The sequence below is a fragment of the Microtus oregoni genome, unplaced genomic scaffold (assembly GCF_018167655.1).
Source record: "Microtus oregoni isolate MIOR12 unplaced genomic scaffold, Mior012 000032F_ref0000030, whole genome shotgun sequence".
Classification (NCBI taxonomy): Eukaryota; Metazoa; Chordata; class Mammalia; order Rodentia; family Cricetidae; genus Microtus; species Microtus oregoni.
This window is the reverse complement of record NW_024543091.1, coordinates 16,655,564-16,680,669: the sequence shown is the minus strand read 5'-3', so window position 1 is coordinate 16,680,669 and position 25,106 is coordinate 16,655,564. Positions and strand designations below refer to the sequence as shown.

Sequence of the window (25,106 nt, the reverse complement as noted above, 5' to 3'; positions counted from 1 at the left end):
TCTCTCACTGCTGCTATGAGGTGTGTTCTCTCACTGCTGTTATGGGGAGTGTTCTCAGGACTGCTATGAGGTGTGTTCTCTCACTGCTGCTATGGGGTGTGTTCTCAGCACTGCTGCTTTGGGGTGTGTTCTCAGCACTGCTGCTTTGGGGTGTGTTCTCAGCACTGCTGCTTTGGGGGTGTGTTCTCAGGACTGCTGCTTTGGGGTGTGTTCTCAGCACTGCTGCTATGAGGTGTGTTCTCTCACTGCTACTTTGGGGTGTGTTCTCAGCACTGCTGCTATGAGGTGTGTTCTCACTGCTGCTATGGGGGTGTGTTCTTTCACTGCTGCTATGGGGGTGTGTTCTCTCACTGCTGCTTTGGGGTGTGTTCTCACTGCTGCTATGGGGTGTGTTCTCACTGCTGCTATGGGGGTGTGTTCTCTCACTACTGCTTTGGGGTGTGTTCTCAGGACTGCTGCTTTGGGGTGTGTTCTCAGGACTGCTGCTTTGGGGGTGTGTTCTCTCACTGCTGCTTTGGGGTGTGTTCTCTCACTGCTGCTTTGGGGTGTGTTCTCTCACTGCTGCTATGGGGTGTGTTCTCTCACTACTGCTTTGGGGTGTGTTCTCAGGACTGCTGCTCTGCTCTGTAATAGGGTGGTCAGCCATATATTCTAAAGCTTATTATGTGTTTATTAATGGCTAAGCTACAAACACCAGAGGGAAGCCTGTCTGAAAACCACGCTATAGCAATCCTTTGCAAGGTCACCGTGTTTGTGGGCTTATGTTTACACTTGTGGTCCTGATACCTTATTATTGAACTATTTACTGATGCCATTCTATAAGATGAAAAGAGTCAAGAGTCATTATCCTCCTATGTGCCAGACTGTTCCCTGTCAAGCAGCCTGGGTCAGTCGTCACACGGGAGCCATTCTGGCGAAAGGGAAGCTCCACCACCCAGGACAGCTGCCCTCTGGCCTGAAAGAGTGGCCCACGCTGCCAGAGCTGTCTCTCTGACCGTGTCTAGCTGCCTTCTGAAGGTTCTTCTCCTCTCAGGGTGTCAAGCGAGACCTGCTGCTAACCCCCAAGTGCCTGTACTTAATCGGGAGAGAAAAGGTGAAGCAGGGCCCAGACAAAGGCCTGGTGAAGGAAGTCCTGAAGCGGAGAATCGAGATGGAGAGGCTCCTGTCTGTGTCCCTCAGGTGAGTGCGAAATGGCTGGGGCAGGGCGCCTTCCGAGGCTCTCCTCACATTGCCTGCTGTTCCAAGAGACCACCGGGCCCATGATGAAGAGAACAGAATTTCCATTCTCCTCAAAGAAGACCTGGGGATGTAGCTCAGTTGGGAGAGCACTTGCCTGGCACTCACTAAGCCCTGGTTCAGTCCCCGGCATCAAATAAAGTAGGTGTGGCGGCACTTAGAGAGTAAAGTTCAAGGTCATGCTTGCCTACACAGTTCTAGGCTAGCCTGGGCTACATGAGGATCCTGTCTCAGAAAAGAAACATCTGATACTGGTGACCATGGCTACCTGGAAATGGGATGTCCCTCTCTAAATGAAACTGGTGGGCTCAGAGGGAAGCAGAATCTTCACAGACTCAGGCCTCTGACCTGCCAGCATGGAAATCATGTCTGCAGTAGGATAATCCAAAACACATTTGTAGTTGTCCTATGTCCATCCTAGCCTGTGTCTCTGTGGCTCCCCTATCATCTATCCCCAGTGTTCCTGGATAAAGGGCCAGGTGGGACCGTGAAATAAAGTGTTTAAAACCCGAATCAGGACATGATAACATTTCACAGCTGGGGACATGCCAGTGTCCTTCCTCGCGGCCACCTCAATAAGAGCCCTGGGTAGCCCGGACAGCCCGGCTGCCTGGGTCATCTTTAAGCTTTCGTTCATTGGCTGTGTTACAACCTGCTGGTCACACCCTTCCTGACCACCCTTGGAGTTCTAAAGAACTCAGTGGGAAGATGTTTTCTTTTCTGAATGCCTGAGAAGACAGTGGACCAGGACGTAACTGGGTGACCTGAAATGTACCCGGTCCACCCGAGAGCTGTGACCGAAAGCTACAAAATCACCCCTGGAGGCTGTTATTGTGGAAGCCACGATTGATTCTTCTGCACTTATTGCCCAGTTCTGTCTCTTTCTGGTCCATCAGACTTCATCGTTCAACTAGATCCTTACGAAGCTGGGTGCCCTCTCACCAAGCACCTCTGTCCTGTTACTGTGACTTTAAGTTTGCCCAATGCAATTGTTTACTCTCGAATTTTTCCTTCTGGTTTCCCTGCCCCTTCTACCAGAGCCTCTGGGGACAGAATATGTTCTGGTAAACCCAGCTTTTCCTCCATCCCCCTGGTAGTAGGCCCGTTCCCCTTATGGCCTTTCCTTTTCAGAGGTTCCTAGCCTATAGACTTTCTAACTCTAAGGGGGAAATCTTGTAACTTTTTTTTTTTGGAGACAAGATTTCTCTGTGTAACAGTCCTGGCTATCCTGGAACTCACTTTGTAGACCAGGCTGGCCTCGAACTCACAGAGAGCCACCCACTTCCCAGGTGCTGGTATTAAAGGCGGGCGCTACCACCGCCTGGCAGCTTGTAGCTCTTAGTCACAGCTGCACAGCTCCCACTTCCCAAGGCTAATATTGTTCCCTCATTTTCCTGACACATTAGGCTATGCCAGCAATTCAAAGTCAGGTTAGTTCAACAGCTGGGAGGAGAGGGTGGTAGGATTGAGCCCTGTGTTGAGATTGGTTGCTGTACCAGTTTCCTGAGTGGTGGCTATGTGGATGTGTCTCGGAACACTTTGGCACTGCTGTAAAGAAAGCAGGGATTAACTGTCTTGCACTTCAGGAAAAAAAAATGTTGCAACATCTGTACGTGTTTTCAAGAATTTATGAGACTCATTGGTTGACTTTTGGCTGAACGGACAATCACCGGATGTGTTCCTCTGATTCAGACTATTGAAACATCCCACAAGCTTGATCTCTAAGGCCACTCCTAACTCTTAGGACCTAAGTGTTGATAGGAAGTAGCTCTCTTCAGATAAACCAGCCATCTAAAAGCAATTAAGAAGCAATCTGGAAAATGCGCTCAGGAGTAAATATTTTATATGAAGGGTTTAAAGCTCATTTCTTTTAGCATGATAATGGCCTTGTGTTTACTTTTATATATATATTTTACTTTTTAATGGCACATACTGAAATATTAAGCACAAAACAATTTAATACTTAGACCTTGCTGTAAACTTGATCTTAGCCAAAACGCTGGGAAGAAACATACGGTCTACTTTAAAATAACCTGGTCCCTGTGGAGAGGAAGGGTTTGTAGTGTGGATAAAATACAAGTGCTCTCTCTTTCCCACATGTGGGTGCCAGGAATCGAACCCAGGTCCTCAGGCTTGGCAGCAAGTACCAGCAACTCAGAACCCATAGAAAAGCAGCCAGGAGGAGGAGTCAAACTCGAGTCCTCATGCGTGTTCTGTCGGCACTTGTGTGCATATACCCACACACAGGCACACAGACACACATACGTCATCCTAAAATAACAAAATCTGGCTCCTAAACACAGCAGCAGTGGCTGTGCTGACATCCTCCCCGCACTTCCGCCCACCACCTTCCTAGCCACAGGCTTTGACCAGGGTTACAGTACCAGGAAATGAATTCCCTCCTGTGGGGCAGACCTCAAATCCAGTCCATAGAGTGTTATTTGAGGTTTTATTTTTTTCGGCTTTTTGAGGGACCCACCACCCTGCTCCCAAACAAATCACATTATTAGTTATGAATGTCCGGCCTTAGCTTGGCTTGTTTCTTGCCAGTTTTTCTTAAATTATCCTGACTACCTTTTGCCGCTAGACTTTTATCTTTCTCTGTTTCTGTATACCTTTCTTTGCTTCTTTCTCCATGGCTTCCTGTGTAGCTGGGTGGCTGGCCCCTGAAGTCCTCCTCTCCTTGTTCTCTTGTTCCTTCTCTTCCTTGTTTCTCCTATTGATATTCTCTCTCTCTCTCTCTCTCTCTCTCTCTCTCTCTCTCTGTCTGTCTCTTTCTCTCTTTCTCTCTCTCTGCCTGCCTGCCTGGCCCTGCCTATCCTTCCTCCTGCTATTGGCTAATGGCTATTGGCCATTCAATTCTTTATAAGACCATGACGTGTTTTAGACAGACAAAGAATCACAGCTTCACAGAGCTAAACAAATGTAGCATAAACAAAAACAACACACCTTAAAATAATATTCCCCAACTAATAGAGCAATTGGTAACTCCCACCAACAGTCTTGTCCCCATTCCACTGGAGGGCACACCTTGCCTGGCAGGGCAGTGTTGTAGCATGCAGAAGCTAGTGCTAGGTAAGATCATTGATGCCTTTTCTCCGCCGTGGCCTGCATTGCCCCTCCCAGTACCATGAAAGCTAGGGAAGAACTTCCCTAGTCAACCTGAGATATCGATTTCTCTGTCGGTCAGCCCAAGTGTGTGGTATCTTCAGCAAGAGGGTCTTACCATCGCGTTGCAGTGGGCAGCCAAGCGCAATGGCAATAGGCCTGCGTTGTTTGGGGTACCTCTGGGACCTCCCTGAACATAAGGTGTCATGTGCCTAGCACTAAGATTTTCTTTCAGTGCTCACTGCTTCTGGGAGCAGCACTCTCCACCTATACAGGACAGGCTCCCAGCTTTAAGCTCCTACTGAAGAATTGAATGGCCATCAGAGGACAGCTTGCAGGAACTGGTGCTCACCTGCCACTGAATGTATCCCTGGAATCAAACTCAAACTTGGGTCACTGTAAAAGAGCCTTTACCCGCTGAGCCCTCTCCATCCTGTTTTAAATACTATGAGAGGGAGAGAAGAGAAAGGGAACGAGGGAAGGGAGGAAGAAGAAAGAAGAGCTTAGTGTTAGAAAGAAGAGCTTAGTGTTATTACAGGATGGTTTTGTATGAGTGAAAGCGGTAATGACAGGCCTTATGTGCAGCTTAGTAGTGTTGAAACAGGCTCAGCGTGCGCAGTGTGCCACAGTGCAGTGACTTATGTTTAGCACACCTACCCTTCTCCCTGCCTCCAAGTGACAGTGGGTGAGCAGAAGTGCGGCTGGCGTTAACTCCGTCTGATCTCTCAGCACCATGCAGGATGACATCTTCATTCTCCACGAGCAAGAGTATGACAGTTTGCTGGAGTCTGTCTTCAAAACGGAATTCTTGAGCCTCTTAGCAAAGCGATACGAGGAAAAAACCCAGAAGAAGCTACCTCTGAAATTCAGCAATACGTGAGTGGGGATCCAGAGTCCAGACTGAGCAGTGGGGAGGCCTGGAGGGTGGGCTGTGTGGTCTCGAAGCTTCCATCCCTTAGTAACCCCACTCTGTGCACATCACTATCTCCAGGAACACAGAGAGGCCTGCCCAAGACAGTCTTGGTGGTCATGGGCCTTCCTGGGGCCACATTCGTGTGTCTGTGAAGTAATCAAATAGTCAAGGGGCATTTTTATCATTGACACAAAAGTTGCTCAAATAAGACAGGGGAAGGCGGGTATTAGCAGAGTGAACAATAGAGTCAGGCTGGAAGCAGGAAAAAGGACTGGAATAGGGGTTCTGTCTCCCTAGATTGTTGGTGGGGAATCTGGGGCTTGGTGTGTGGAAGTAATGCTTTATGTTTTGGTTCACCTTCACTGCTTTAGTGACATGTTCTCGCGGGCAAGACACTCCATATTGTTGAGCTTCTAATCTCACTTTTGCTGAGGGAGAGTTGTTCAGCTTTTCTTAAATCCCCCATCTATAGATTTGAAATAGGGTTCATCTATTTACCCATAAAAGTGAGGCAATCATAAGACTGTAATGCCCAGATGAAGGAACCTGACAATAGACAGCTACTTAGAATCGTTATTATTTCTTAAGTTAAAAGAGGAGAATATGCAATGTATAACATAGATGTATAGTCACAGTGTTTCTTCTGGTTTCTGAGGTTCAGGTTCCAGTTAATATATGCATACTTACTTGTGCTCAGTAATGTAATATATGTATGTATATGTGTGTATATATGTATGTTATATATGTGTGTATATAAAATTATGTATTACAGGATCCCCTGCATGGGGAATGGTGCTGGCCACCATAGACTGGATCTTCCCATATCAATTAGCATTAAACAAAATAATCCCCTACTTGCCCACAGTTCAACCTGATCTAAACAGTCTTTTATTGAGACTCTCAGATGACTCTATAATGTGTCAAGTTGATCGCTAAAACTAACCTTCACACACCCCCCATTTGGATTTTGGTGGTTTCCCCCCACTTGGGCTAATGATGGTGATGGAATAACAGAGTATAAATGAACCATAGCCACAGTCTATGGTATAGACTTTCCTGCCATCTTGTATCTGACATCTCAGTCCTCCACACAGCAAACACAATGTTACAACACAGGGAAGCTGTCCCTTTCTCCTGTCCTGCAGGCAGTCACCCTTGATCGTCTGAGAGTGACCCTCTGACAGAAATGAAAACAGTTCACCAGCAGAGTTCTCACAGATGTTGACCTCCAAAAGCCTCTTCCCCTGGAATGGCAAACACCTTAGCTGTGCCACGCTGAGCTGTACCATCCCCTATGCAAGGATTAGATGGTTGGGGCTTGACCCCGTACTGTGGTTATCACCTTCCGGGCAGCAGCTGGGTCATGGGCACCGTTTTCTCACTAGCTCCTTCTGCCTCCTAATTTCAATCACTGTGCTTCCCACAGCCTTGAACTGAAGTTAAAAAAGGAGAACTGGGGTCCCTGGAGTGCCGGAGGGTCCCGGCAAGTGCAGTTCCACCAAGGCTTCGGCGACCTGGCCGTCCTCAAGCCCAGCAACAAAGTGTTGCAGGTCAGCATTGGACCTGGGCTGCCCAAGAACTCTCGTAAGTGTCCCCTAGGCCCTGCCTCTACTGGTACCATGCACCTGGCTCTTCTGTGCAGATCTGGGGACAAAGAGTCTATGTTTCTGCTGCTGGTTGTGGTGGGATTCTCAAGAAATAGAACACTGCAAACTAAAGCAATGTCAAAGAGAATGGACAGGCAGAAGCATGCTAAGTGCTTGTATTCTTGTGCACAGTATACCTGGCATTCGTGCCCTAGTTGTATTTAAAACAGTTTGTTTGGGCTGGTGTAAAGACAAGAACCTGAATTTGGGGCTTAATGAGATGGCTTGGTGGGTAAACACACTTGCCACCAAGCCCGATGACTTGAGTTCAATTCCCGGTTGCTTGTTTATTTCAGGTCCCACCAGAAGGAACACCATCCAAAGCAGAGGGTATTCTGGTGGAACTAAGAATGCCAATTACCCAATGAGAACTGCCCCTGCTCCCCCAGGTAAGCCACGCATGCTCCGTGGAGAGGGACCACTGAGTCTGGACCTGCAACTGACAAAGGATGTTCAGAGAGCTAGAGAAATGTTTCAGCCTGACTGGAGTTTCAAGCGTCAGCATCCACATAAAAAAGCTGGGCACTGTGGCATGACTTGGGATCCCAGTGCTGGGGAGACAGAGACAGGAAAATTCTTGTTTGCCCCCTTACCTAATCAGTGAGCCTTAGGCACCAGTGAAAGACTCTGTCTCAGGAAATAAGATGGATGACTCGTGAAGAACAGCACACGAGGTCACCTCTGGCCTCCACACGCACATCTACACATGGACACACGCACTAAGGAAACACAGAGAGTGCTCAGGAAGAAACCCGTCAGCTAGTGAATACCCAGCCGCCATCCACAGGACCCTGAAGTTCAGGGGACAAAGTCAGCGAGCCCGCATTGCAGCAGAAGGAACAATCTGGGTTTCATTCCCCACCTCTGTCACTTCCTAGGGCAGAGAGAGAGCAGAATGAGTTCCTGTTCACCGCAAGTAGAACGCTGCTGGTTTTATGACGCCAGATGTTGCCTTGATGGGCCCAGGATTCCTCTGGGTTTTAACCCACCGGCACCAGGCTCAGCCGCATACCGCAACCATGTTTCATAATTAGCTAATGGCCTGGCGAATTAATAGAAGAACATCTATTCTTAGGGAAATGAAATCCAGGAGACGTCCCTAAAGTAAAATAATATCTGGGGGAATTACAGAATGTCACCGAAGCTTTTTTTGGCCCTTGTTTCATATTTTTCAGCTTGTTGTTTTGTTTTTGTTTTTTAAGACAGGGTCTTCTGGGCACAGTGCAGGACACATTTAACCCCAGCATTTGGGAGGCAGAGGCAGATGGATCTCTGTGAGTTGGAAGCCAGCCTGATCTACAGAGTGAGTTCCAGGACAGCCAGGGCTATGCTATGTAGAGAAATTCTGTTCCAAAAAATAAAAAAAATAAAAACAGGGTCTTGCTATGTTCCTGCTGTTCTGGAACTCAATAAATAGACCAGGCTGGCCTCCAACTCACAGCGATCCATCTGCCTCTGCTTTGGAGCACTGGGATTAAAGATGTGAATTACCACACCCAGCTTTTTTGTTTTTAAAGAGGATTTTATGGCCCAAAATTTCCCTAGATTTGCTGTGTTGCTGAGCATGGTCTTGAGTTTCTGACCTTCCTCCCGACTCTGCCTCCTAAGTGCTGGGGTTACTAGCATAGACAGCAGTAAATATCCAGTTTGTGTGATACTGGGGTTTGAAGCCAGGGCTTTGTGTGTGCTAGACACACACTCTACCAACTGACCTACCTTGCCCGTCACCATACTTTCCAGTATTTAAATAAAAACAAATCTCCATCACTCACAAAGCTCAGACTATAAGAAACTTTCCCCAGAATAGGATATCAATCATTTTAGAATAGGTCTGAATAGGTTATCTTGGGGCCGTATTCGAGCCAAGTCATAGCAGACAAGAGGATCCTATTTGCCTCAGAGCACAAGATAAGTAATTCCAAGCAATTCCTTAATCTTCTTCTCTGGGATCTCAGGTTTGTACTCTAAGCGTGAACTCTGCCCAGCAGTGAGAAGTGAGCTCTCCTAGCCTTTGGAGTCTCTGCCTCACCTTAGCCCAGATGTCTTTCCTCTTTTTCTTCTTTACCCCTTGAGGAGCATCCGAGCTCAGAGGAACCCAGGAGAAGCAGGGTTTACACATGCTGTCTTCCTGTTTAGTGCTGGCCTCCTGCCAGGACTACCTGGCTGCTTCTTTGCCTACGCCCACAGTGCACCTGACCTTGAACATAGCCTCAACCTCTAAATAACAGTTTCCTCATCAGTCAAGTGAGGAACTAACCCAAGTCATTAAAGCAACACTTCTCAAAAGGTCTATAAAAGTGATGACCAGAACTTTCCATTTCTCAGGTTTGTTTTATTTACTGGAGGCGGGTATTGGGGCTGTGTGGCGGTGTGTGCAGGTCCATGTGCTTGTTGGTGGTATGTCTGCAGGTGAAAATGGAGAAGGGTGCATATACATGTTGCACATATACATGTAGAGGCCAGAGGTCAAATTCAAATATTGATTCTTGGGAACCATGCATAACCTTACTGTCCTGATACTCACTCTATAGACCAGGCTGGCCTCGAACTCACAGAGATCCACCTGCCTCTGCCTCCCGAGTGCTGGATTAAAGGCATGCACCACCACCGCCTGGCCATACAGAGTCTCCTGCTAGAGCCTGAGGTTTGCCAATTAGGCTGGACTGGGTGCCTACCCAGCTACAGGGATTCTCCTGTCTCCATTTCCCCAGTGCTGGGATTACAAACATGAACCATGAACCCTGGCTTTGTCTGAGTGGGTGCTGGGGATTGAACTCAGATCCTCATGCTTGCAAGGCAGCTGAACTCTCTCCTCAACCCTCAGTTCCTTTGGATCTTAAAATGTTTCCCAGCCACCAACCCTGGCTTTGTCTGGGTGGGTGCTGGGGATTGAACTCAGATCCTCATGCTTGCAAGGCAGCTGAACTCTCTCCTCAGCCCTCGGTTCCTTTGGATCTTCAAACGTTAAACAGCTCACCACAAACCATACTTTTGTAAAATGTAATAAAAATGAATTCGTAGAACAATGAAATCTGAAAAGCACGTATAATACAAGCCAAATTTTATTATTAATTTCAACAGGCATGAAATATATCTGTTGGGTGTGTGTTCTTGGTCTGTGATCTCAGTGTGGACAAAAGAGTCTCTGGCGACATGGGGACACACCCCTGCTCTTCTGTGCCCTCTGAAACACCCACTCTACCACACTCCTTTCCTCTCCTTAGCGCTCTTGGCAGCAAGTGGGGCCTCCGTGTCCTCCCCAATCCCAGATGCTGTGGGGAGCCCTTCAAATTCTTATTCACTGGGTCAGATGAGGAGAAAGTCTTATTTGTCTCAAGCGTCTAGTTTCCACCCAGCCTGGAGCTTGTGGGAGGAAATGGCAAGAGAGCGGCTGGATGAAAAGCCATACTTCTAAATTCTCTGCCCCAGAACACTGCCATTCAGAATAGGGGCTTGCTCCATTGTTGCTGGGGAGGGGAAAGCTCACTTGTACCTTTAGAAGGGTGCCAAGATAACAGAGAAATGAATAGCAGCGATGGAAGAAGGCAGGTAAACGTTGGACCAGTCTCCTTGCCCTTTAATGGTGAAGCTGACCTTCTGAGCAATTACAATCCTTGCTCAAGACCAATGTGGTTTTCAGAGCCAGAATTGAATCCCTGAGCCCTGGCCTCTCCATCGCTACTAGAGAATGCTGCAGTTTTCTGGCCTGCACAACTGAAGTGGGCCTCAAAGAAAATGATTCTCCATTCTGTCTGATGTGTCAGCAGGAAGAGAGAGAGAGAGAGAGAGAGAGAGAGAGAGAGAGAGAGAGAGAGAGCTACTTCATACATGGCAGGGAGTAATGATGGCCCCATGATCGAGGCCCTACCCCACCATGCATCCATGACTCAATGACAAATGCAGACTTTTGCAATCTTAACTCGAAATCACTGTTTGGTACACAGAACTTTCTTTGTCTACTTGATCTGGCTAGATAGATGGCTGCATTTCCCTTGCCTGTGTGAAGGGTTTCCCCTACTTCACACAAAAGTCAAGGACAAGGACACCCGAGACTCACTCCTTGAAAATGAATGCCCAACTATTTAGTCCACTGCCCTCCTGAGTCATGACCTCATGGACTCAAAAATGCCCTGCCAACTGGCTGCAAATTCAGCTTGCTCTGACTGTGGACTTGAACCCAGATATCTAGAAATTCTGCTGCCACACTCAAGCTCAGCTAAGACATTCCCTAGGCAGATGACATTGGTGCTATCAGGTTGTAGTCCCCAATTACAATCTGATTTGTCAGTTAAACCTCAATAAAGTTGGGAGGAAAATAGTCTATTAACTTCCTTACAATATATTACTGGGGGCTGGAGAGATGGCTCAGAGGTCAAGAGCACTGGCTGCTCTCCCAGAGATCCTGAGTTCAATTCCCAGCCACCACATGGTGGCTCACAACCATCTATAGAGGGTTCTGATGCCCTATTCTGTTATGAAGTCATACATGCAGATAGAGTACCCGTATACATAAAATAAATAAATAAATAAATAAATAAATAAATAAATCTTAAACAATGTATCACTGGTAGTAATATTTTCAGATGGGGAAACTGAGAAGCAGAGTAGCTAAATCACTTGCCTTCAGCTAGTTAATGGAATAAGAAGGAAGGACCTTTTGGCAAAGCCTCAGAAATTGACATTGTTTCTTCTTTTTCCTCTCTAGGATGCCATCAAAATGGAATCATCAGAAACCAGTTTGTGCCTCCTCATGCTTCTGGAAACCAGAGGTCCAATCAGAAAAGCCTGTACACCTCTATGGCCCGCCCGCCCCTGCCACGGCAACAGTCCACAGGCTCAGACCGATTGTCACAGACTCCAGAGAGCCTGGATTTCCTCAAAGTCCCAGACCAGGGTGCTGCTGGGTAAGATTTCCCGTGGCTTGTGGAAAAGTCAGCAAACTCTACTTCACCAATCCTGCAGAGGGTTCAGGGTCCTGTGGGCATCAATACTGATTCTGAAGTTCAGTTTTCTACCAAAGTCCTGTAATCTCAGACCCAGGACAGGGGGCCAAGTTAAGAGCAGCATAGCCCATTTCATCCCCTGGGAAGGGGCTTGCCTTGGAAATATCAAGTCACGTGCACTCAGTCACAAGAATCTGCTAATGAGTGATCTTTGTTTTCATCTGCTGTAGTTGAGGGGTGACAGTTGTCTGTTTTCTTAGTTGTATCTGTGCCTGCAGTGGCATAAATGTAACAATTCATGGTTTCAGCAACCATTTAGAAAAGGATACCAAGGTCAGGGAAGAAATGGCTCAGCAGCTAAGAACACTTACTGTCTTTGCGGAGGACCTGGGTTCTGTTCCAAATACACACACATGTCAGTGTAAGATTGTTGTATGACAAAACATTTCCTGGGGAGATGAAGCACACATGTCTACTCACCCCCAGACAGGGAACCTATGGCAGACCAAAGTATGCACACCACCAAAGTCCAACTTGATGAAGCCATGAGTTTTTGGAGCTCAATCTGTAGACTAGGCTGGTGACAAACTCAGAGATCCACCTGCCTCTGCCTCCTGAGTGCTCCCTATCACGTCTTAATTTATCCCTTCATTTGGGCTACAGACAGGAGGCCATTAGTAGAGTGCATGCTACCTTCTTTTATGTAAACAGCTGTGTCCCACAGGTTCTCGTGACCCAGTTGAGTTGACTGGTTCAGCTTCCAGCTATGGTTCTCAAACCCTATTGATAACCAGAATTGCCTGAAGGGCTTGCCTCCCCTTCCTCTCTCTTAAAATTTGACTGTGGCGGTGAACGTGTGTGTGTGTGTGTGTGTGTGTGTGTGTGTGTGTGTGTGTGTGCAGCGCACATGTGTGGGCTTCAGGTGGCATCCACTTTCTTACCCCATTATTATGTGAGATGCAGTCTCTCACTGAGCCTATAGCTCACCGATTGTCTAGTCAGCCGCGGCAGTCCTTCACTCTCCACCTCCCCAGAGCCGGGATTACACGCACTGCCACAGCCAACGTTTGGCATGGGTGCTGGTTATCTGAACCCAGGTCCTCATGCTCATGTCATAAGCCAAGTACCAACTGAGATGTTCTCCCAGGTACATTTCTACCCAGTTCCCAGACAGTGTGGTGCCATTCACCAAACATGGTGCACAGAAATCCAAAGGGCAGCTGGTGTCCAATTGATAAGGTTCACAGAATGGTGGGCTGGGAAGGTACTGTTATGGTAATGGGCTTTTCACCCGATTCAGATGCTATTCATATGCCCAAGCATCACAAAAACAGCCCCGAGACTGTTCCTGGGCCCCATTTTGTGTTCTAAAGTAGGCAGGGAATTATAAGCAGCCACCCTCCAAGTCTCCTCACTCTGTCTGCTGGCTTCCGATTTGCTTTGGTTTTGGCAAGCAGCACCATCTTTTCAGCCTGCCTTGCAAGTTGCAGGCTTGCATATGGGCCAGCCGGGAGCATCTGTCAGCCAAAAGTAGGCGATGTAGGAACATGGCCGGGAGCATCTGTCAGCCAAAAGTAGGCGATGTAGGAACGCTGGGTCTTCACCAAGGCTGCTCCCTTCCAGCCCTGTTGAAGTCTTCTCACACCTTCCTGTGCCTCCAGGCCCCTGTGTACACATGCTGCGTCTTGGAGACTGACTGGGAGGAAGGAAGCTTCACCACTGTCCAACAGGCGATGTGATTTTCCTGCCTGACACATGTATACTCTGCCCTTAGCACACTAAGTCCGACAGCCACAAGAATTCTAGCCCGTCTTCTCATTACACACCTAGACATGCTTTGCAGACAGTCCCTAAAACGTAGGAATTTAGCTGAACGTGGTGGCTCCTGCCTTTAATTCCAGCACTTAGGAAGATGGGGCAAAGGATTGCTATAGTTTGAGTTCCAGGCCAACTTCAGCTAATGACCAGGACCTGTCTCTAAAGAAAGAAAGAAAAACACAGGAGGCAGGAAAGGGGGATGGTATGGGGAGAGATGGTTCAGTGGTTAAGAACACTGACTGCTTTCACAGATGACCTGTGTTCAGTTCCCAGCACTCACAACCCCCTTAGCTCTTCTAGGGTGATTAGACGTCCTCTTTTGTCTTCCAGGGCACTGCATTTGGGTGGCGTACATACATAAGACACACATGCAAACAAGGGGATAGAAATTAGGAACCTGGCATTTATTTTCTACAACACAAACTTTGAAAATTCATTTTCTAATGTGGCAGAGAACTTGGCTGTGGCATTTCAGGAGGCTCATGGTTACCTAAATTTAACAGTTTCTCTTTGCCAAAAGACAAGCTGTGCTGGAGCCGAAGAGAACCCCAAACGTGTACTTTCTCCACAAGGATGAGGATTCCGATTGAGATCAAAGTGCCAAAGGCTTGCCTTGAATTTACCAGCCTAGACCTGGACCATCACAGTCTCCTTTCTGGTCCTCCACATCCTGGGCTTCTCTTCCCTCAGGGTTCTTTTTCTGCACAGACGCATTCTGCACAATCTTCACTTCTTTGTACCATGGCTGATATCAAATGGTGTCATTAGCCCTCAAGCTTGTTCAGGGAAACATTAGTTAATTGCCACTTAGCCAGTCAGTTTGGGAGAGAGCAAGGAGTTCACTAAATTAGTTATCATTCCAACGAAGTCTGTTGTCTGTCTGTCTGTCTGTCTTTTCCTCCTTTGTTGTTTTCCTTTTTCTGTAGTGTTGGGGATGGAAGCCAGGCCGCTACACATGCTAAACAAATGCTTTACCCCTGAGCGTCATCCTCAGCCCCTCAAGCTTCTCCACCTTTGTTCTGTAGCATTCCTGAACATGAATGCCACCACGGTCGTCATCATTCTTCAGATGACACTAAGCGTTAGTGATGCTTTCAGGGTAAAGATCTGCCCCGAGATTGTCTTTCATTTGTTTGTTTTGTTCCCCCCCATACACGACCGGTCATGGCGGTGCACACCTTTAATCCAACACTCAGGAAGGTGGAACTCTGTGAGTTTCAAGCCAGCCTGGTCTACAGAGTGAATTCCAGCCCAGTCAGAGCTAAACAGTGAGACCCGGTCTCAAAAGATCTGCCCTGATCTCAAGAGGAGAAGGCAGACTCTGCAACAATCACAGAGCCTTTCCCCACCTTCACCCTGATTCCTAGCGACTCTTGACCTGGCTTCATGTGCTGAGCAGCTTTTCCTGTGGTCACTGTAATGTGATCTATGGACAGTCCACTATGGAAGATTTAAAGCCGAGACTGGACATGTCTGTTGTCGTTTTTAATCCTGTCTTCTGTTTCGTGAGAGAATGGCTACAGGAGCTTGCAAAGATGCTCCAGAGGTTAAGCAAACTAGAAGTCAGGGAAACAGAATAGTAGGGCAGGTGCTGGGTGGCAGGGCTTCCCGCCATACAGAAAAGGAGAGATCGCTAGGAAGCTGTACGTGCTGCCTGGGAGTCTCCTGTCAGGCAGTGTTCTCCTAAAGAGTCATATTTTCAAAAGGCTTAAAATGTCCAGCAAGTGTCCAATAGCAATATTCTCAACCTACAGTCTACAGGAGCAGCCAGAACCTGGCTCAAGCTGACTCCAGGTCTTAGGAATTCCTGGCACCCGCTCTCATACTTTCAGTAACGTCTATGGTTTCAGCCTTTGGAGCAGAACATGATTTCTATAGCCAATACAATAAGACTCTATTCTTTTCCTTCTTGGAAACTCAAGAAGGAAACTCACATCACATCTGCAGAACAAAAGCAGTGATATTCAAAAGCCAAATCCCCAGCCCTCCCTCGCAAACCCACCTTGGGAATGGTGGGAGCAGCTCAGAAAGTTCACAGAAAGTGGCCTAGCGCAGTTGGAAGGATGGAACGGGAGTCTGGTTCATACGTTCCTTTTGTTTACACCCATCAAACATACTGAACCATGCTTGTCGGGCAGCTCGTGCCTGCCGCTTAGCTTGTGTGCCTTGGTGTTTTCATGTGTATAATGGGAAGAATAAGATGCCAATAACTGAGAACTGGTGAGATGACTCGGCTGGTCAGGGTGTTTGTCACCAAGCTAGGGACCTGTGTTTGGTCCCTAGGACCCACATGGTAGGAGAGAATAGACCCCCCCCCCCCCGAAATATGTCCTCTGACCTCCACTCACAAGCCCTGGCAAGCATTACACACACCCTGGCAAATTAATTGATTAATTAAACTTTAAAAAGTGGATAATAAATGAAAAGCCCCCCCCCCTTTCTGGGTTTTCTTAAAGATTATAGGATTAAATATATAACAAAGCACAATGCAGCTTGAGCTGGGGGAGCTGTTTTTCTGTGGTTCTAGGAATCAAGCCCAGAAACTTCACACATTCTAAGCAAGATCTCTACCACATTCTTTTGTATTTGTTCCCAGGGAGTTAGGCAAGGGAACACTCCCTAGTACACTGTGGACGAACTGTACAGTTATGGTACAGAGCAGAGCCAGGGCACACTGGTACAAAGATGCTGCAGCTGCCACTAGGCACTGCACTCAATCTGGACAACTTAAAGTCACAAATTCCTTCCTGCTCTGTATCCCATGTGCTTCATACAGCAGCTATATTCTGGTCATCACACTCACATCCTGTGGACCATTCACAAAACAGCTCCATCTCTGATCATCATCACACCCACATCCATAGAACAGCTTTGTATCTGGTCATTATCACACCCACATCATAGGGGCCATTCACAGAGCAACTTCATCTCTGATCATCACATTCATGTCCTATGGACCATTCACAGAACAGCTTCATCTTTGATCATCACACTCACATCCTATGGACCATTCACAGAACAGCTTCATCTCTGACCATCATCACACCCATGTCCTATGGACCATTCACAGAACATCTTCATCTCTGACCATCATCACACCCACATCCATAGAGCAGCTTCATCTCTGATCATCATCACACCCACATCCTATGGACCATTCACAGAACAGCTTCATCTCTGATCATCATCACACCCACGTCCTGTGGACCATTCACAGAACAGCTTCATCTCTGATCATCATCACACCCACGTCCTGTGGACCATTCACAGAACATCTTCATCTCTGATCATCATCACACCCACGTCCTGTGGACCATTCACAGAACAGCTTCATCTCTGATCATCATCACACCCACATCCTAATAGACCAGGATAGGGACATCGACCAGTCCTCAGTTTGGAGATGTTTGATGCCAGTTAGCTTTTTGTTTCTCAGTTGCATCCCCCAGCAGTCTATGAGGCCCTGAATGTCAACTGGCATTGATATCAGTTCCTGCACTATGGTCTTCGCCAGCCACTAATGTAGGATTCACCTTGCTGGGTAATTTCTCAGCATGCAACTCAGATGTGCTGTGCATATTTCCTTAGGAAAAGTGAATTGCATTCTGGGTTATAGTGTGATTATACTTGAGTAAAATGCCCTGCTCAAAAAAATAAGAGAGAGAGTGTGAGGAGAGAGAGAAGTTAAGTCAATTCTTCATACATTCATAGTGTTGAGGGACAAAAGCCACAAAGCGATGTATGCAAATTGCCTGAACTGAAGGGGCCCATCAAGTCACAACAGGAAAGCTAGTTCCTTTGTAAAATAATTATTGGACTAGTTAGGTGGGTTAGCTATTAAGAACTCTTGCTGTTCTTCCTGAGGACCTGAGTTCTGTTCTCAGCACTCACCTGGCCGCTCACAACCATCTGTAATTCCATTTCCAGAGAATCCAGTGCCCTCTCGGCTTTCAGAAGCATCAAGCTCATACATGGTACACAGACATACATGCAGACAAAGCACCCATATACATAAAATTCATTTTTTAATTAAATAGAGCATCAGCAAGATGGCTCCGCGGGTAAATGCACTTGCCTGCTGACCTGACTCTGGTCCCCTAGGTTCCCTTGGTGGAATAAGAAAACCAACTCCAGCAAACTGCCCTCTGACCTCCACAAATGCTATGGTGTGCATCCCCTCAATACACACAATAAATAATGTAAAATTTTTTAATTAAGAAAAGTACATTGAATCAGATATTAGATTTGTTTGGTAGTTTTACAGCTATATACTAACATGCATATGCAGAGTTACAGACAGGCCCATAGACAAAGTAAGACTTTGACTATTGCGATATCAGCAGAGATAGAACCTCTATTGTTAAACTGAGATTCTCACTGCAATCAGTCCCCCTTTTCCCAGTGGAGGACCTGCCTTTGTAATGTGGAATGGGCCAGGAGGTGGGAAGGGCAGTAATTAGAAATACAAACAGCACAAAGTAGCAGGGGGACCGAAATCACCCAAACCTTTTACAGCCAGTTCAGAACAAGTGGAGAGAAAGTCTGCTGTTTGTTTTATTTGATTTCTGAGACCTGATCTGTCTCAGTCTGACCTTGAGCTCCTGGCAATTTTCCTGCTCAGCCTCAAGGTGCTAGAATTACGGGTGTGTGCAGTCAAACTTCACTCCAGAAAGCATTTTAACTTTTATATTATTTCATGTGTATAGTTGTTTTGCCTGGATGTCTGTCTAAGCACCATATGTGTGCCTTGAACCCTCAAAAGCCAGAAGAGAGTGTCAGATCCCCAAGGACTTGAGTCGCAGACAGTTGTGAGTCACCCTGTGGGTGCTGGGAACCAAACCAGGGTTCTCTGCAAGAACAGCAAGTGCTGTTCCATCTCCCCAACCGCAGGGAAACGTTTTCAGATCAGGATGAATCCGGTTGTTATTGGAAGGGTCTCTGAGCAGTAGCATGTGGTTGAACAACGAAACGGAACAAAAATGCCTACATTGCAACAGTTGCCAGTTCCTGAGGAATGTGGCCTAGGTTTTGTCAGCTTGCCACAAGCTAGGTTTACCTGGGAAAATGGACCTCCACTGAGGAATTGCCCCCTTCAGATTTACCTGTGAGCAAGTCTGTGGAGCATCTTTTTATTTGATGGATGAGCTACCCCTAGGTCCTGGGTTATATACAAAAGCGAATGAACACACTAGTAAGCAGTATTCTTCCGTGGTTTCGGCTTCAGTCCCTGAGAGTTCTCCCCAGACTTCCCTTTGTGATGAACTGTAACCAGGACAAGGAAGCCAAGAATCCCCAAGTCGCTTTGGTCAGTGTTTCACGGCAGCAGTAGGAAGCAAGCTAAGATGTGGTAAATACACATACCATGGCCTTGTGTCGGCCAGGCCTCCAGCATGGCTACACCGGGGCTGGCTTGGCAGTTACACAGAGTTACAGTGTTTCCACTTCACACCAGTAACAGACTTCCATAACCTCCAGAGCAGGGGCCGAAAAACGGTTCTGAAGGGACAAAGCTTGCATATTTATTTCCTTTGCTAATTTAATTGTTAAGTTTGTAAGATTTAATTTTTAATGACTGTGTTTCACAAGTATTTGACACAATTCCTGGAAGTTTAAGCCATCAGCTCTGGTGGGGACTGAGCCAGCTCTGCTCAGGGGCCCTTCTGTACTGAGCTGGCAGTCACCCTGGCTGGGAGTGGCCAGCTCCTGGTACCTAAAAGACCTCATTAATCAGTTTCTGGCAGTGTGTTGAAAGCCATTAGTTCTCCATATTTATTACGCAGCATTGCCACCTAGTGACACAAAAAAACTGGCTGGGTTTCCCAGGCTGCTGGGGCTTCTTCTAAGCTAGCCTGGGTAAAGGCTGTCGTGACTGGCTGGGTTCTATGCAGCTTCCAGGTCCCCAGTCCACTCAACCCTAGAGATAGAGGGCTCTTCATCAGCTGAAGCTTCTCTGTTCCTTAGCTGCACTCTGAAATCAAGTACAGGCGCTGTCTCAAAACAGTAATGAGCAACAACAAGAAGACTATGCAGTGGTTCCAGCTGCCCATGTAGATCGATGGTCTCGTCTTCCCACTCTCTCCCTCCCTCGGGATCCTCCCACGAAAGAGTGTGCTACACCCTAGTATTCTTGGACACTCCCCCCCACTTTTGGATGTAGGAGACTGAATTTTCTTGTACAAGTCTCTGGGGGTGGGTTTGTGAACCCAGGTATGTGGGCATCTGTGCACATATCCTCACCATGCCCTGTGAACTTCCAGGCTGTAGGCTTCTTCTCTCCTTCCTGAGGTACTTGATGCCCACCCCACCCCATCACCCCCATTTCTTGTTGCTGGGAGAGCAGATGATTAGTCCTGGCTAAGGGTTCTTCCTAACCAGATGCTGGCACATGCCCAATATATATAGGCGTTTAATCAAAAACTTGCTTGCTGGCCAGGAGTAAGCACTTCTCAGACAAGGGAGAGGTCCAATGGATGCTGGGTGTGAGGTGATGTCACTGTAAAGATCCCTGAGTTAGTCTGTCATGAGACAGAAGTGTGCGATGGCCTGGATGAAGAGCTGGAGCTATCCTGGGGTCTGCTGCTTTCCACAGGCCTGGGGACAGAGACAAGGTTCATGCGGTACCCCTCCCGCTTGATGCAGCTAGCTCATGCCATCTAGGGCACATCTGTCTGTCATCCCAGGAGCTCAGCAAGCACAAGGCTGTGGCCTCTTGAAAGCATGGATCAAAAAGGGAATGACGAGTCTTCCTATAAGGCTGTCCCCTTCATTCTCTATTCTTACTCAGACCCTCTCTTTCTGGTTACATGTATCTATTTGTTAGTGTCTGTGTAGGTATGCACACATGTGGTTACATGAATCTGTTAGTGTCTGTGTAGGTATGCACACATGTGGTTACATGAATCTGTTAGTGTCTGTGTAGGTATGCACACATGTGGTTACATGTATCTGTTAGTGTCTGTGTAGGTATGCACACATGTTACATGAATCTGTTAGTGTCTGTGTAGGTATGCGCACATTGTGGTGCGTGTGTGGAGGTCAGAGGACAGTTTTTGAGAGTCACCTCTTTCCTTCCACCATGTGGGGCTCGGGAATCACAGTCAGGTCGCCAGGCTTGGCGGCAAGTGCCTTTTTCCCATGGAGCCATCCCACTGCTCTCCCATCCTCAAGACCCTTCCGGAAGAGTGCATAACCTAAGTTCCCTTTGCCGGCTTTGCTTTGGGTTGGCCGTAAGCTACATGGGGGAAACGTTTTCTCACTTTCCCTGTCCTTTCTAAACGTGCTCTTTCTAAACATACGAAATAACTGTTCCAGATGCAAGTTTAAAGAGCTCGCTCCTAGGACTGGGATTGTAGCTCAGTTAGCGGAATGCTGCTTAGCATGAATGAGGCCATGAAGATGTGACGGTGTGTGTCCCTGTCCCTGATCCCAGGCCTTGGATTGTGGGTAGTGAGTTTGAGGAGTCTAAGATGCATGAGATCGTGTCTCAAAAAAGAGCTCACTCATAGGAACAAGTTGGAATCAGGCGCCTTAGAAATCCTGTGAAAGGCAAACTGGGGCAACATTGTATAAAGGCTGGCAAGATGGCTCAGCAGTAAAGAAGCTTGCTGCAGCCACCAAAAAACACTGCTGCTTCTTCGAGGTGTCCCTGTCTCACGTGGTCCTGCTCTCTCCACAGAGTCCGAAGACAAACAACCAGCAGGCCTCCCCCAGCAGGGGGCAGACCGAAACCCCAACCTAAGCCCAAGCCTCAGGTGCCACAATGCAAGGCCTTGTATGCCTATGACGCTCAGGACACAGACGAACTCAGCTTCAATGCCAATGACGTTATTGATATTATTAAAGAAGGTAAGTGTGCGGCTGGCCGTAAGAGCCTCCCAAGGAACACGCAGGGAGTTCATGGGCTCACTTATCAGAAGTGTGTAGACCAGTGTTTCCTCGAATGACCCTTTCACAGAGATTGCATATCAGGTATCCTGTGTATCAGATATTTACATTACAATTCGTAACAGTAGCACAGTTACAGTTATGAAGTAGCAACGAAAATAATGATATGGTTGGGGGGTCACCACAGCATGAGGAACTGTATTAAAGGGTTGCGGCATTAGGAAGGATGAGAACCACTGGTGTAAACAGAGGTAAACCAGGCCTCAAACTATATGATCAAAGCCTTTTACAATGTCAGGGATTGAATCCAAGGTCTTGTGTATGCTAGGCAAGCAAGCACTCTACCACTGGGCTGTGCTCTCTCGGTCCTCTTTAACTTTTTATTTTAGTATGGAGTGTCACTAACTTATCGAGGCTGGTCTTGAACTCACTCTAGCCCAGGCACAAGTTCAGACTCATGATCCTCCAGCCTCAGCTTCCCCGGTAATTGGGTTTGCAGGCCTGGGCTGTTAGGTCCATTGAGACTTTTTTTTTCCTAATGCCCTTTTTAAGGAAGGACGGGTTGTATACAAGTGTGTATTGATAACATCATATAAACACACACACACATCTATGATGTGCTACACCGAGTGTTCACACTTAGTTGGAGGATAGTTCCCAGACAAATCCACATCAGTTCAGGTTGAGTTTTTCCACTAAGTGAGTAAGCACAAACTTAATTTTCAGAACCTTATGAGTTTTGTCCCTGTGGTGAGAATGGAGATGCCCACATACCCATGCTGGGGAAATGAGTACCCGACATAGTTCCTGTAAATATCCTCTCTCAGAGGAAATAAATGGAGACATTTGGCAGCAATTATCTCAATTCTTCACTCCTGACTTCAAAATAATTACTTTAGGTTTGTTCTTCATTCCACCAAACCAAGATAAAAATCCAAATAAATATTTACGTGTATTTTAAAAAAGAAAAATGTCCTAGAAATATGACAGAGTTTTGTTCCTAGTCATGTGGAAAGGATCTCCCAAAATTGTAGAAATCTGAGAAGCTAGAAAATTATAGGTGTTGGCAAGGACATAGCTTAGTCGGTGAGTGTCTTCTAGCTCAAGGCCTTGAATTTGATTTCCTGCACTGCTGCAATCAAGATGTGTTAGCACCTGCCTGAGATTCCAGAACTCTGGAGGTGGAGACAGTGGGGACCAGAAGTTCAAGGTCATCCGCTACGACGGAGGAAGTTTGAGCCTGGGCTACAGGAGATCCTGTCTGGAAAATAACAACAAACGCAGATGTTGATAAGCTACTGAAATATGAAACATCATGAAGAGCTGAGCTGATGAGCAGGAGTGAGGATGGGAAGGAGTGCACAGAACGGAGGCAGAACCAGTTCTCCAGGAACAGACTGTGAGGTGGGGTTGGGAGGGGTGAGAGCAGCAGAGAGAGACAGGATAGCAGCGCCTGAGTCATCCTGCAGCAGGCGACCCTAGCAGACTGCTGCTACATTTCCATGTCTGTTTCTGTTGTCATTTGGTTTTCTTTCTTTCTTTCTTTTTTCTTACTTTCTTTCTTTCTTCCTTCCTTCCTTTCTTTCTTTCTTTCTTTCTTCTTTTTTGTTTGTTTATTTGATTTTTCCCCCTGAGGCAGAGTTGCAGAGTTTCTCTGTGTAACCCTGAGTGTCCCGGAACTCACTCTGTAGACCAGGCTGGCCTCAAACTCAGTGATCCACCTGCCTCTGCCTCCAGAGTGCTGGGATTAAAGGTGTGCACCACCACTGCCTGGTTCCCTCTCTGTTTTAAGGGGTCACTTTTAGATTTTTTTTTTCTTTTTTAGACAGAGTCTCTTTTAGCCAAAGCTGGCCTTAAACTTTTGATCTTCCTACTTCTACTTTCATAGTGCTGGGTTTACAAGCGTGGGCCACCATGCTGGTTCATACGGTGCAGGGAATGGAACCCCAAGGCTTGATGAATAGTAGGCAAAGTACTATGTATCTACCAACTGAGCTGTATCCTCAGCCCTGGGGCAGCTCACTCTGTACAAGAAACTTTCACAATGAAATAAAACACAGAAGCAAGAAACTGTGAATAGAAGCAAGTCACACGGGAGTAGGGGTGTGACCTGCAGGTCACTTGAGCCCACAGGAGCAGGGGTGTGGCCTGCAGTCACTTGAGCACATGGGAGCAGGGGTGTGACCCACACTCACCTGATCCATTTGCCTCCACAGATCCTTCCGGCTGGTGGACGGGTAGACTGCGAGGCAAGCAAGGCCTGTTTCCCAACAACTATGTCACCAAGATCTGAGGCGCCCAGAGGCTGATGTGTGGGCAGAAGAGCTCTAAGCGTGGACTGGGGAGGGGACTTCCTGGGGTCTCCCCTTCTGATCCACAGTGAGCTAGCACCTTCCCCATGGAAGACACAGACAAAGTTGGATGAGGAACAAGGAGTGTCACTTCATAAATAACCCTAAAGGTAGCCTTATCCCCAGGAGTGCAAAAACAACCACCCACTAAGATTTATTTATTTGTATTTAAATCTGGTGAGAGTAGCAGGGGCCCGCTTGCTCGCTAGGGCAGGCAGGGATCTAACCCATGCCCCTAGTTCACTCCACCGACCCAGGGGACAGCAGGTGGCCACTCTTGACAAGTGCCTTTGGTTGAAGAGCACATTTTATTCCTTCCTCTTCCACACCTGATACATTCCTCTCTGCCAACCCTCCTTCAGGGAGGACCTGCCCTCTGGAGGCCGGACTTGGTGTGAACAGGCACTCCTGTGTCAATGCCAAGGACAGGCCCTTCCTCAGAGCCCCCCGGAGGGAGCTAGGGCCACTAAGACTGCTGGTAGGGAAGGAGCTGGATGCTAGGCTGTTGGTCTTGCTTTCTCTTGGTCTTTGGTTATAATGTGGCTGGCCCATGTTGGTTTTATGTTTAACGCTGTGCTTATAATAAGAAAGATCTCCTCCCCCCCAAGCTGTACATTTATAAAAAGTGATCATATACTGTATATAGAAAAATCTAGAAGCACGTATGAATGCAGCAGGTAGTATTCCACTGTAACCATTCATGAAGGTAGGTTTTATTACAGGACTCGCACCAGGTACTTACAGATGTGCCCTCTCCTCTTCGCCTACAGAAGCAGTCACTGCATTCCTGCACAGCCCCGCAGACCCCTCCCCCTTATCTTTTCCCTGTAGGTAATTCTCCTGTGACCCTTCTGCCACCCTCCCCTACCGTCTAAATAAACATAAAGGAGTCAGTGAAATGCCTTGTTCTTTCATGACATTTATTGTGGGTTATAATCCCCACCACCCCTAAAAAAGATGGTCCAGTCAAACCAACTATTGTTTCTCCAGTTTCCATGGTTGGAACAAATACCCGGGATGAGCAGCTTGTGGGCAGGAGAACTTAATCTCAGTTTATGGTTTAAGAAGTCTCTGTTCATGCTCCCTACTCTTGAAGTCTAAGGAGAATCAGACGATTAAAGAGGGGGCCGGAGAGACGGCTCAGCAGTTAAAAACCCTTCCAGAATGCCGGACTGTGGTGGCACACACTTTTAATCCCAGCACTCAG

General features: G+C 47.3%; 1 protein-coding gene across 1 annotated transcript in view; it reads left to right on the top strand.

The window, feature by feature from the left end:
- Window positions 1-24,792, top strand: part of Myo1e (myosin IE) — a 194,052-nt gene extending 169,260 nt beyond the window's left edge. The window contains exons 22-28 of the mRNA XM_041679607.1: window positions 1,034-1,179; window positions 5,074-5,220; window positions 6,684-6,841; window positions 7,200-7,292; window positions 11,609-11,807; window positions 21,340-21,509; window positions 23,765-24,792. Coding sequence (XP_041535541.1) covers window positions 1,034-1,179; window positions 5,074-5,220; window positions 6,684-6,841; window positions 7,200-7,292; window positions 11,609-11,807; window positions 21,340-21,509; window positions 23,765-23,841 — 990 coding nt within the window. The 3' untranslated portion in view covers window positions 23,842-24,792. The remainder of the gene's footprint in view (window positions 1-1,033; window positions 1,180-5,073; window positions 5,221-6,683; window positions 6,842-7,199; window positions 7,293-11,608; window positions 11,808-21,339; window positions 21,510-23,764) is intronic.
- The last annotated feature ends 314 nt before the right edge of the window (window positions 24,793-25,106 follow it).